At 30.7% G+C, this 14,129-nt stretch overlaps 1 protein-coding gene across 1 annotated transcript; it reads right to left on the reverse strand.

Annotated features, from left to right (window-relative positions):
* Nucleotides 1–1,182: 1,182 nt before the first annotated feature.
* Nucleotides 1,183–13,872, reverse strand: LOC148306703 (uncharacterized). The gene is made up of 3 exons (XM_088264527.1): nucleotides 13,578–13,872; nucleotides 2,431–2,658; nucleotides 1,183–1,753 (listed from the first exon to the last, which is right to left on the reverse strand). The coding sequence occupies exons 1-3, from the start codon at nucleotides 13,656–13,658 to the stop codon at nucleotides 1,667–1,669; spliced, it is 396 nt and encodes a 131-aa protein (XP_088120653.1). The 5' UTR covers nucleotides 13,659–13,872; the 3' UTR covers nucleotides 1,183–1,666.
* Nucleotides 13,873–14,129: the final 257 nt, after the last annotated feature.

Here is a 14,129-nt window from a genome sequence, read left to right on the forward strand (position 1 = left end):
AAAACACAAATTCAATTGTAATAGTACTCAATATATGTGCAACATTTGAAAGTTGAGTCAATATGGTTGTTCAATAATGGGCAGAATGGCGAAAAGCGGCATTTTATTGTGCGAATATGGAAGTATGGGTTTGAGACCTGATATTGGTCGGTTTGAGTGATCACTATGGTATATGGTATATGTACATAGTGTAAAGCCACCATTCTATCCATTATCACATTCATCGATTACATAAGACGAGGTGATAAAAGACGTTGAAGTGATTCTCGGACTTGTATAAAAGTCAATACTTCAACGTTTCGTAACCTGTATTCACATTTCATACCATTTTATTTTACTGTTTTAAATTTAAAAAACTTTAAAATTTCTCTTTTAAGGCATTAAGTTCGCGCCGCCCAGGACGATCACTGCCGACAATTCGTCGGCAGTTCTCGTCAGAACTTCGGGACGCAGACCTGATTTGGGAAGATGCAAGGGAGCTGGGGGCCAACAGAAAAGCCTAGGGACAGTTTGTGGACTCCATATGTTCTACAGAGAGAGCGGATGTGGTTGGAACAAAATAAATTAAAATATCTAAATTTTCTTGTTTTCTCACAATTTTTATGATTTATAATTATTATAATTAGCTTCATAACAAAGCGTAAAAATAACTAACTAACTTACCATCACGCTGCTTTTCCGCAGGGGTAGGCAGAGAGAATATAACCCCAAACCACTCTCTTTGCAAGAAATCTTCCCCTCTTCCATATTCATGCATCTCCTCATACTTATCCGTCTTTTATTCCGACTTCTGACCTGGCTGTTTAAAGTATTTGAAATACCTGATCATGGCAAGTATTGTTCAGGTCTTCCTCTGCTTCTAATTTTGCCTCTGGAGGGGGGGGGTTCACAAAGTATATATTGTATTATAATATATGCCTAAGCTAAGGCTATACTTTGTGGGATTTTTATTTAATATTTTAAATACGAGTATGTGTAAATAAAATAAAGAGAAGTATACACAAAAATCTATTCAAATTGATAAATAAGTATGTTTTGACGCTAGGTTTTTCTGGTTATTTTTTTCTGTCGTCAGTTACATACTTGGTAAGGGTCAATGAATCACATAAATTTATTTAAAAAATAGTTTATTCAAAATAAAAATATTTACAAATAATTTTCATATATTTTCATTGATACATTTATAATATTTTTTGTATTTAACTACGAGACCATTGCGTTATCAAAACTACATCAAAATATAATAAGACATAAAGTGTTTTTATAATTTCCTATTTATAAATTTCAAATCAATTAATTCATTCAAATTTTGATGGTAATCAATAATTTGTTAACGTTATAGTTCAATTTAAACCCTTATCCGCACTCCAATGGTGCATAGGGCACTGCATTAAATAAACACAGTGTGATCTTGATCGTTAACACACGAAGGAAAGGTGATCATCCCTCGCTAAAACGTTATAAACATCATATTTTTTATTATTATTTTTTATTTATTTATATTGTATCAATACGGTTTATTTTTTTATTTGTTTTAAATGTTATAAACTGATCCATGAGTACGGAATCCTATGTTTATAATATACATTTTGCGGAATGATTGTGTATGGATCTAAATAATAAAAATTTGTTAAAAATAAATAGGGTGTTTTTTTATTATTATTATTTATTGAGGAGGAACTGCTGCAGGTAGCTTAGGGGCTGCAGTCGTTTGAAGAAGATTCCTCACAGCTGTCAAAACTGCAATAGGGATCTGAAAAAAAAACAGGATAAATATTAATTTCATTCCATTATTTTTTGACATCTCTTTTCTGGCGTTTCTTACGTATGTGATTATAATCCAGGATTCGGACCTCACATACAAATGAAAGAGTTTCTGCTCAATAAAAAGCTTCTTATCACCTCATCAATAGATGTCTCTTGTGAAATTATTATGGTTCAAGAACTATGTTTTGAAATTGAATCATATATGTGTCGGGTTGTGGTCCCGTGGTTAGTGTCGCGGACTCTAAAGTCAGAGTTTCTCGGTTCGAATCCACTCTACCACAATTTTATACCTATTTCTAATAATGAGCTGCTTAGGCTCACATAAATTGTATGAAATTGAAATATTTGCGTAAAAAACACAACTAATTAATTTTTAAAAAATACATAAATAGACTTATAAGAGTTTGAGTAGTGTAGTTGTAAATCATGGGTCGAATTGGTGAATGCTACACGTGTGTAAAGTGATCACTGAAACCAGCCTATGACGGTCGTAAGCACCGTAAATGCCCAGACTTCCATATTCTTCTTCATCTTTGATGAGATGTCAAAAATAATATTGTAATGTTTATTATTGTAAATGTAACTATCATTTATTATATAAAGCTGTACAATTCCCGAACAAATAAAATTAAAATAAATAAATTTAAGTGGGTTATTAATTACCTCAAATATGCTCGTGATAACTCTAGAAAAGTATGTTGGGTTGGCATGTCCTGGGACTGTCTCCACAGGACCCTTAGTGGTGAACTCCGCATCCTGTTCGATCTCGAGGTGCTGTCCCGTCAGTTCCTGTCCCGCGGCAGCTGCTTCTGGTTCCGCCACCCTCAGTGGCAGAGACGGCTGCTCTTTTTCCGGGACAACGGAATTCAAGTGGACATCATTTTCAGAATCCTGAAAGAATTGAAATTCAGAGTTATTTTCAGGGGATATCAAATTATTTCTTGAATGTTTTTCGCAGATACTTTGTGGCACATTTTATAAACATTAAAAAATAAACCATCTTTATTTTTAACCACTTTTTTTGTTACATTTTTCCTCCAATTGGTTATATATATGTTTAACCCCGATGATGCATGGTTCTTGTCGAAACCGGTTGGAGAAAAAATGTATCAATAAAAAAGTGGTTAAAAACAAAGACGGTTTATTTTATAAATAAATCACATTCGTTTATAAAGGCGTTTCCATATGTAAAATAATCCGGGTTCAGATCATGCATACATATAAAAGGGTCTTTCATAAATTACTGTAGTGAACTCAATCACGGAACGTCATGAGATTGAACACACATATACATATTTTTTGGGGTAGGTACTCGTATATATGGGAATGTAGGCTATTAACTAAACTAAATAATCATCATGCCGCTTCTCCGCATTGCTAGGCAGAGAGAAAAGAATACCGTACCAATCTGTCATTACAAAACAAACTTCGCCTCTTCGAATGCATATCCTGACCATTCAAGTACCTATTCGGAATATTTGATCACGTCAAATTTTCTTCGGTATTTTTGAATGTAGGTTAGTTAAAGTGTAATATGTCACAGTGCAAGAGCATCGCTTTGTTGATGATTTATTCGGCTTGTTCACGTGTGTGGAAATGTGGTACTGCGAGCACTTCCTTTCCACCGTATAATGGATCGTTTCATAATGCATAACCGAATTTAGACTCGCTGCACTGTAAACTCTCTCTTTTGCTATTATTACTATTGAACTCACACGTGCTGGAATGTCGTCTTATGTAATTCTCTTGCTGCTCTTTAGAGGCATCATTCATATGTAAATTGATTGAATGGATGCACAATAATATTATATTTGGATAAAAACCTATCCATATTTAATATTATTGGTATTAATTTTAGAGTACCTCAAAGACGTACGCGTTCTACTTACCTTCTTTATGTAGTGCAACACAGATTTTTCACAAAATACCACCCTAAATAGAATCATAGACTCATACAACGAGACATTTAATGACATGGATATTTTCGGGAAAAGTATAGCTATAATTAAAAAAGAGGTTAGTAGAAAGTTGTCATACTCTGTTTACTCTTTACCAATAACCTAGTTATGTTATGGGTGGGGGGTGAACGATGCATGACAATTTTTTTTTCTGTATATATAATGAATATGTATATGTATGTATGTGTGTATGTATGCGTATGTATATGTATGTAGTATGTATGTATATTTATAAATATATTTTTAAACTTCTTACCTAAAAAAAAAATCCTTTAACCACCCTTATTAATTCCTCTCCTTTCCTTCTCCTTCATGCTAAATCTATTATTTTATATAAAACCCTTTTTTGTTTTTTGTTTAATCTCTGAATGTTTTTTAATAGTTTCATAACATAAATGTGGAATTGTTACTTTGTAAACTATTTTTTGTTAATGTAATGTTATGTTTATTATTATTGATGTAACTATTGTTTTATATCATTTTTTTTATTTGTAAGCTGTACAATTCCCAAATAAATAAAAAATAAAAATAGAATAAAACCTCATAAAAATTGGACATAAAGGTCTAAAACGTGTTCAACATATTTTGTATATTAAAGGCATTGTTTACTTTGTGGGATGATAATTATAACACTCTCCATATCATTCATCGTTTACTTTGTGTAATACCAATTATTGTTTATTTAATTTGCCTAAACAAAAATTATATACAAAAATTAAAAACATTTGTACTGGGCCACATTTTGAGTGTGTCCAAATACTTGTTCACAAATCTGGATTATCTCCAATTATAGGAGTATTTTTCATTTGATTTTTTGATAAGCTAAAATTAAGCTTATTATTTATTATTATTTTAGCTTAAAATTATCATTTAAGCTAAAATTATAACAATGAAAATGATATTTTCTGGCGTTTCTCATGTGTGTGATTATAATCCAGGATTCGGACCTCACATACTAATAAAAGAGTTTCTGCTCAATAAAAAAGCTTCTTTTCATCTCACCAATAGATGGCTTAGTGAAGTTCTAGTGATTCAAGAACAATGTTTCAAAATGGGTTCATAGAAATATAACTTCCAAGAATTGCTTCCTGACATTGACTGATATTGACAACCACACTACTCTTCCAAGAGTAGTGTGGTTGTCAATAATGGGTAGAATTGGTGAATGTTTTACGTGTGTCATTTAACCAGCCTATGACGGTTGTCAACCCCGTAAATGCTCAAACTTCCATATTCTTCTTCATCTTTGATGAGATGTCAAAAAATTATATAAATGTCAAGCTGTACAGATGTTGTTTTCAACAGGTGAGAATCCAAAAGTTTTCCGAAAAAGTTTTTGCGAAATCGAAAAATAATACACAAGTATACCATATTTCACCAAATAAAAAACTACCGACTTTTAAATAATTTAATTTGCATGAATCAATTAGCAGTGACTACTAAGATATTAATTTTTATAAAATAAACAAATTTGTTTTTTATCACTTTTTTATTGGTATACTGTTTCTCCAACCGGTTTCGACAACAACCTTGTCATTATCAGGATTTCACATGTACTAATTCTTAAACATTGAAGTACTCATAGTTAGGTGAGTGGGCGGGTTTAACCCTTCCCTTACGACGCCAAAAACTTCCCGAAACGCAAAGTTTCGAAATGATGAAAAGGTTCTTGTCAAAACCGGTTGGAGAAAAAGTGTACCAATAAAAATGTGATTAAAAAAGTTGTTTATGTTATAAAGTTTATAAAATGTGCCACAAAGTATCTGCAAAAAACATTCAAGAAAAAGATTTTAATTACCTCTATCCACGATTTTATTGCCAATTCATGTTTCTTACTGACGAAATATAAACTTGTTAAGATTTCTCCATTCTTGATTAATTGGATGAGTAACTAAAAGTTAATTCATTCAAATTGCACTATTACTAAACGATTCAGCAACAATGCGTCTGACTGTAATCGATCAAAGTTGGGTAAATATCTTCTCTTAAAGGTCAGTTGAGATGTGATATTTGTTTACGGGGAAAATTGATGTGAATAATTCAATACAGAAAATTTGTAAAGTGTCTTTGATGATTAATCATTAAATTTTTATGACTTGACTTTATTTTTCTTATACAAATGAATACTCTATTTTTATTTTGTATTTAAAAGCATTGATAACTTTGTGGTATGGTAATAAAACACTCTCCTTACCATCCATGTTTACTTTGTGTAATACCACTTTCTTAAACACTTATTTGTGACTACCGGTTTCGGAAAATCATTCCATTATTAGGTCATTCAAATTAAAATAAAATTATTACGATATGACATTTCTTTAAGAAGAAAATTTTAAAAGAGAGAAAGACGACAAATGAATCCCAATTTTTCAAAAGTGGACTCGAAGATAAATTTAGTTGGTTATTTATTATGGGTAAGTCTTTATTGATTGCTTTACTTATTTCTAATTTTTCTATGTTATCTAACTAAACAAAGACCAGTTTTATTAACATGTAAAATTTCTATACCCGTTAATTCATTAAAATTATAGTTGTCAGATATAAGGTGATTAGCAAATTCCTCAAAATTATTATTATTGAGGCACCTTAGATGTTCTTTAACTCTGATATTGAAAGTTTTTCCTATATAAAAGGCTGGACAATTGGAACAATTTAATTTATAAACACCAGAATAATTATATTTTTCTTTATATTTTTCCTATGCGGGCCATTGTATATAAGTATATACTCGTACTTGTTATATTGGAGGCTATTATCATGTTGAAATTTATAATCAGAGCAGATTTCATAGAATCATAGTGATGTTTTGAGGAACAAAAAGTTGTTTGCCTTAAAAAATTAAAACATCCTTGAATCAAGTTATATCCAATTTGATTACTAGTATGCTAGTCAGGCTACTGACGAATGTGAAATTTTAATTTAATATATTAAAAATACCCACACTTTACAGCGAATTGAATTACATTTATATAAGTATTAGGTGCTCATGTCAGAATATCTTGAAGTTTAAAATATTTATTTCACTCGAAAAATGCAAATTTTCCTTAAAATCTTTTGTTACACTTGTTTCCATGCAGTCTGCATCATTTTCAAATACCGTATGAGAAACTAAGTCTAAGTTATAGAGTGGTGCCATTGGGACATTATACATATATGGAGCTGTTTCTTATATTAATTAAGCATATTTTGTTTCATTATTATTTATAAGATGCAACCTAGAAAATAGGGGAGAGGCGTTAGTCATTTTCATAGTAATAACTATGTTTTTATTATTATTTATATTATTCTGAATTTCGATTGTTTAAAAATGTTGTAGTTTTTGAATATCGTATTAATGATGTTTAGGATTTATACGTTATTGCTGTCGTATATGCAATTATTATATATTAAATGGTTAGCAAACTCCGAAAAATTATGAATGCCTATTCCCGGATTCTTGTTCTGAATTTTCTGGAGTCTATTCAGAAAACTCGTATATGGAAGATATTCCAGAATATCTATCCCAATACTCGCACTAGTCCAGTTTTTTAAAGCCATTGAATTTTCCTTGATTGTTTTTTCATGATACTTTATGACATTTTTCATAAAGTTTATTTGAAACTCAAACGTTACATATTTTTGATTTGCAGCAGTATCTATGGTCGAATAGAGTACGTGAACTCACACATAAAATGACTTGTGAATTATATGACAAATATCATTATGAGATGCAAAAATTTAATCAGTGTGGTTGTCAATCATGCAAACATGTTAAAATACGTCTACTACTTAGAAAAAATCATACTTTATTTCTTTCTTCAAATAGGATATACACATCAAGTACATTCTCTAAAAATAACATTATTTCTTATTGATATCTAATCGATTCAACTCAAGCCAGTGACGAAGTCATTTCCTTATTTTCTTCTTTCCGCTATGTGATCCCAAGGCTACCAAAAAGAGTTTTTTTGTTCTAACTTTTCCATACGTCAACGAGCTCAAATTTTTGTTAATCTAAAATGTGGGTAACGCAAAAAATAAGTTTAATTTAGAAATATAGACGCAGTATAGTTTGTAAAGAGAATTGGTGTTATCTATGATTTTCAAAGGATGTAAACATTCTAAAACGGCCATGAAAAGTGAAAATTCACTTACATCAAATTAGCTATAAAATAAACGAGTTCAACATTGAATTCAACTTAAGTTTTACTTGGTAAATACGGTATTGGATAATGATGCGGAATGCATCAAACCACGTGTCACAATAGATTTTATGAAGTGGTAGTAGTTAACTTAGTAAAACTTATAAAAGGATAGAGAAATCTATCCTTTTATAAGTTTTACTTTTTTTTTACAAAGTGATTGTCGAACCCATTAATGAAATTACAATATTTTGAGTGTGTCCAAATACTTGTTTACAAAACCTAGATTATCTCCAATTACAGGAGTTATTTTCATAATATTTTTAACATCATTTATAAGATTAATAATAAAAATGAAAATGGTATTTTCGGGCGTTTCTCGTGTGTGTGATTACAATTCAGGATTCGGACCTCACATACTAATATAAGAGTTTCTGCTTAGTAAAAAGCTTCTTTACATCTCACCAATAGATGTCTCTAGTGAAGTTCTAGTGATTCAAGAACAAGGTTTCTAAATTGGTTCATATATACAGAACTTCCAAGAATTTGAGTAGTGTGGTTGTCAATAATGGGTAGAATTGGTGAATGTTACACGTGTGTAAAGTGATCACTTAAACCAGCCTATGACGGTCGTCAGCCCCGTAAATGCCCAGACTTCCATATTCTTCTTCATCTTTGATGAGATGTCAAAAAATAATATGAAATTACAATATCATTATATGGTTCCAATACTGATATGAACTCATTTGAATGACATTTTGAAAATATATAAAAATTTCAACAGCCTCCCTTTAGAAATTAATAACATATATAAGACATAAGCACTCTAAAAAAAAACATAACAAACACTATGAACAAAGTCCATTAAACAAAACTAAACTAGATAACTCCTTCTCCAAGCACAAAAGCTTGACTCTTTTTAGGAATGTCTCGCAAAAAAATATATGTACCGTAGAAATATTATTTAGATATAAACAAAACATTTATTTTTAAATGTATGCAATATGTGTGAAAATGTGTTGCGAATATTTTTTTTTAGAAATGTAGATAAACAAATTTTAAAGGTTTAATTGTGTCTAAAAGTAGACTGAATGCAGTCGAAATGCGATCTTTCAGAAGAATGTGCGACAAAATGATGTATGATAGATGTGCGAATAGTGAAATAAGGAAGGAATGCAAAGCTGAGATAAGCATTATCGATAAAATTAAGAAAGGTGTTTTGAGATGGTTTGGACATGTAGAACGAATGAGTAAAGAAAGAACGGTAAAACAAATTTATGCGAATGTAAGTGGAAAAAGGAGCAGAGGAAGACCGAGAAAAAAATGGCACGATCAGGTATGCCAAATACTTGAAAGTGGTCCGGTTAGGAGCCGTAACAATCGGTGGGTATGTATGAGGAGATGCATGAACGTGGAAGAGGCGAAGAATCCTTGCAAAGACAGAGTGGTGTGGCGTTCTATTCTCTCTGTCTACCCCTGCGGGGAAGCGGCGTGATGGATAGTTTATTGTGTCTCAAGTTGTTATGAAACATGTATCATTTTTCTTTTATATGAAAGAAGATGGAAGTCTCAGCGTCCCAGAACTTACAAACAGGCATTTGGCTAGCTTAAGAACTTTAAAAAACAAAACAACTTTGTTTTTAACCACGTATTTACTGGTACATTTTTTTCTCCAACCGGTTTCGACAAGAACCCTGTCATCATCGGGGTTAAATATGTATATATTTATAAAATTTAATGGTTATAAAATGTGCTACAAAATATCTGCTAAAAATTTCTACTGTAGAATAGTCTACGAGTGTAAAAAAGTGTTTTTTACACTTGTAGACTACTTTACAGTAGAAATAGAAATATTTGGACACATTAAAATTTTTGTATTGCATTTGGTTTTGTTTCTGATATATTATTTTTTTATTGATAAATTATCTTAATATACTGAATGGTATAATAATTATTTACGTAAAATGCATAATTATGATGTTATTTTAAACATAGTATTTTTAAGCCTATTAAATATACATCAAAATCTCATTTCGTGGAAAAATATGGGCAAATCGAAACGGACCTCTATTACATGGAATTCAATCCTTACGTGCTAAGCCAAATGAATATGCAGATAAGTCAGGAAGTACTCACTAACCGGAAGTCATTGATCTAATTTTGATGTTATCTGCGTGTTAAAAACATCGGCTATAACTACTTACATACTACTTACATGCGAATTTGCAGGGAATTATTTATGTACATGTATAATAACTATATACACAATAACAAAGCTAACTTTGTAGTACTCTAATGAGTCAAGTATATAAAATATTTATATATTTATAAATTTGGCGTTTTATAAATTTGTAGAACTGCATTTAAATTTATACATATATTAAATGTTAAATCGAACACTGATGTTTGAGTCTACTAATAATAAGTTTTTTTTAATGTATTTTTTAACCAATGAAATACAGTTTAGTAAACCTAAAAAATCACTGTTTGATTTTAACATGCATGTTAATAATCGAAGTATTCACATTACTAAAATATGTATGTGAAAATAATAATTGAATATAAAATAACTAAAATGCCATTTTTTACTATAATTTATCCATATAATACGTATTTAAATTAGATTCTTAACAAAATATAAATTTAAATTTATCATTTTTCTAAAACACCTTACTATTAAATAACTCTTTTCTTTTCAAAACCATATATTTATTTCGTGAAAATCTTATTTTTTCAATACGAAAATGGTATTTTAAACATAATATGCAATAAAGTCAAATGTTACCTGGGTTTAAAGAAAATTCAGTTGCCGGCTATCGAATATCCCGCCTTAATGTAAATGCTACTATTTCGAGAACTACAGATGTTTTTATCAAGAAGTGAAAATACAAACAGATGACAACATCTGTAATTCTCGAAAAGAGTCGTATTGACATAAATAAACTCAAAAAGTAATATTTTATAAAAATAATAAACCCTTATCCGCACCCCGATGATGCATAGGGCACTGCGTCATATAAACGCAGTGTTATCTTGATCGTTTACACATGAAGGAAAGGTGATCAGCCTTCCGCTTCAGGTACTAGTCCAGGGTAATATCGAATAAATATTAGAGTGAAAAAATCACTTATATTTATTTGACCCCCCCCCTGGGAATCGAACCCGGGACCTCCAGAATGGTAGCCGAGCAGGCTGACCATAACTCTACGGAGGTGGACATAAAATGAAGTTTAAAAATAAAAATAAAACATAAAACAATTTTTTGATATTTCAACATAAATCAAGAAGAAAATGGAAGTCTGAGCATGTACGGGGCTTACGACCGTCGTAGGCTGCTTTAAGTGATCACCTTAAGCAATTTTTTTTTAAATTACACTACGGAGGCAGACATTATAGGTATAGGCAGGTATTTTATGCAAGTATTTTATTATTACATTTAAGTAAATAAAATCTTGATTACATTACAGCTCATTTATCTGGCTCGCGTTACATGAAATGAGAGAAAATGTTATGTATGTTAAATTTTTAAATGTACTATTGATACTAATGTTGTCACTTTAGTTTAGTGTGTCGTGCAAACAAGAAAACTCGTCATTTGTAGATATTTAACAGTATTCTGCAAACATTGCAAAAAAAGTCAAAAGATCGCAACGGTAAAAGGAGTTCCAATACTTCAGCGCTATTTGATAGCTTTACCGTTGGCTTCTGACAAGTGCAAAACGAAATATACAAAACAAGACGAACTAAAATAAGGTTCAATCACCTCGCCACAGTAAACTTAGAAACAGATAACAATTTCAAGAGGAGAAGATGTTAGAACTAGGACTAGACGCGTCTGAAGCAGAGTTAGAAGTAATTAAAGACACATTTACAAACACATTTTAGGTTCCTTGCTTACTGCTGCATTGCACTCTAAAACCTTTCACATATGTATATAATTACTGAAACTAAGATTAATATTTATCTCAACTAATTAGGGTAAATCTATTTTCAATAACCTGAGATATGAGATATCAAAACGTAAAAATATTTATCAATTTATTTATTTTCAATGGAAAACACTATTTTGAGTATGTCTAAATATGTACTCATTCACAAATCTGGATTTCTTTACATAGGAGTTATTTAACATTTTTGATATCTCAACATAGACGAAAGAGAATACGGAAAGCTGGCTCATTATAAGTGTATTTAAAGTGGTAATTTAACCAGCCTATGATAGATCTTAAGCCCTGCATTTTCAGGGTTTCAAAAAAATATTCATGTCAGGGTTCAATATTTTTTTGGTCTTTTTTGAGATGTCAAAAAATCTAGACCTTTGATTGCCTGAAGGCAAGGTGAGATGAGCTTAAAGCACCCGTCCTTGGTGATATAATTCAATATCAGAGTGGAAACTCATATTAATTTATTTTCACCGACCTGAGAATCGATTTCAGGACCTTCAGCATATTAGACAAACACGCGAACCTCTATACCATGGAGATGGACATTTTTTTCAGAAACACATTTTTACAGCGTGCGTATATTTGAACATTTCAGAAACCTTAGTTGAGGCGGTGTGCACATTTTTGTGTATTTGGGTTACCTTCGAGTTCATTTACAAAAAAAAAACACGACACAAAAATGTCTAATTTGTCACGTGTGCTTTGCTGTGTAGCGAATAGGTGTCAGTATGATACAACAATATTATCGATTCTTTTCTGACATCATTCTTACGATGCGATCTATGATTGCCCGAATCAAATAAAATTTATTTCATTAATTGATTCCGCAGTCACTTTGTATATTTGTATATGTATCCATTTTTAATTTAAGATTTACTTAGTAAATACCACTTTTTCTTGAAATTTGTCCCATGTTTCGATGCATTTCGTTTTATTTTTAAATACCGTATGTGAAACTAAGTCTAAATTTTAGAGTTATATCCTTGGATCGTTGAAGGATGAAGAGGGGGTAGGAGCTATTAATTATTTTAAAAAACATATATCAGTGGGAACAAAGACAATAAGGGTGAGTCATTAATCATTGTCATGTTTTTAAGTATGGGTCTATTATTTTATATTCATTATTTTTATTATTATGAACTTCTACTGTTTCAATATTTTTTTAGGATTTCTACGTTGTTGTTGTTATATTTATGATCATTCTCTATGACTAACGAACTGAAAAATTATTTTCCATAGACATTTTTTACATTTTTAAAAATAAATATGTAGTTATATTTACTAAGAGAAATTAAAATTAAAATGGATTTATACTACCGCAAAGTTACTGCCGAGTCAATTGAAAAAAATATAATATGACAATAATTACTATTTCTTAAACATAGCAATGTTTTGTACTGCCATTTCTTGGTGGAACTGCATTTTATATAATAAAATACGAACTATGTAATTTTTTCCACATGAATATTATTTGAACAGCAACCGGGTTTCGTCGTAATCGACATTCACCAGTCTGATGATGTTGGTTATGACGAAACCCGGCTGCTGGGCAAATAAAAATCATGTGGAATAAATTACATAATTGGTATTTTATTATAAAAACATAAAAAAACTTCACTATAATAAACATGTTAATATAAATAATCTAATAAAAATCTATGTGCTGTATTAAACTTTAGCATGTTAGTATTTACTATGCCTAAAGAACAAAAAATGCAGATGATTAAAATGTACATGCATATAAAATAATTAAATAAAAAAATATCAAATAAAATTAACAAACTAACCTTGTCACTAGCTGGCAGAGTTAAGGAAGTTGCCACAAATGAAAAAGTAATCAGGAAAACCAGGAATTTCTTGACCGCCATATTGCTGGATGGGATGCCTTAGAAACGTTCACTGAAGTTAGCAAAGTTGCAATTATCTTGTTGAATCGATGTTATTGTTGTTGCGATATTTTGTAAGAGTATTTACAACTTTCTCAAATTTCAGAAACGTTCAAGCAACTCGGGCAACCGGCTCGCTGGAGGGTTTAGTAACAACTAAATAAGGCTCTGCTCGTACAGCAACTTGGGTTTAATGATCTGTCTCGAATCTCTGCCAGGGGTGCTAAACTTTAAAAATTTTAAAAAATTAAAAATTTTATAAATTAATTTGAATAATTTATAATAATATTGTCAATAATGGGTAGAATTGGTGAATGTTACACGTATGTAAAGTGATCACTTAAACCAGCCTATGTTGGTCGTCAGCCCCGTAAATGCCCAGACTTCCATATTATTATTCATCTTTGATGAGATGCTAAAAAATTAAATAAAAAATAAAGCATTATTATTATG

Source organism: Brachycentrus maculatus, unplaced genomic scaffold (genome assembly GCF_059751285.1).
Source record: "Brachycentrus maculatus isolate JH-2025_06_01 unplaced genomic scaffold, ASM5975128v1 h1tg000229l, whole genome shotgun sequence".
Taxonomy (NCBI): Eukaryota; Metazoa; Arthropoda; class Insecta; order Trichoptera; family Brachycentridae; genus Brachycentrus; species Brachycentrus maculatus.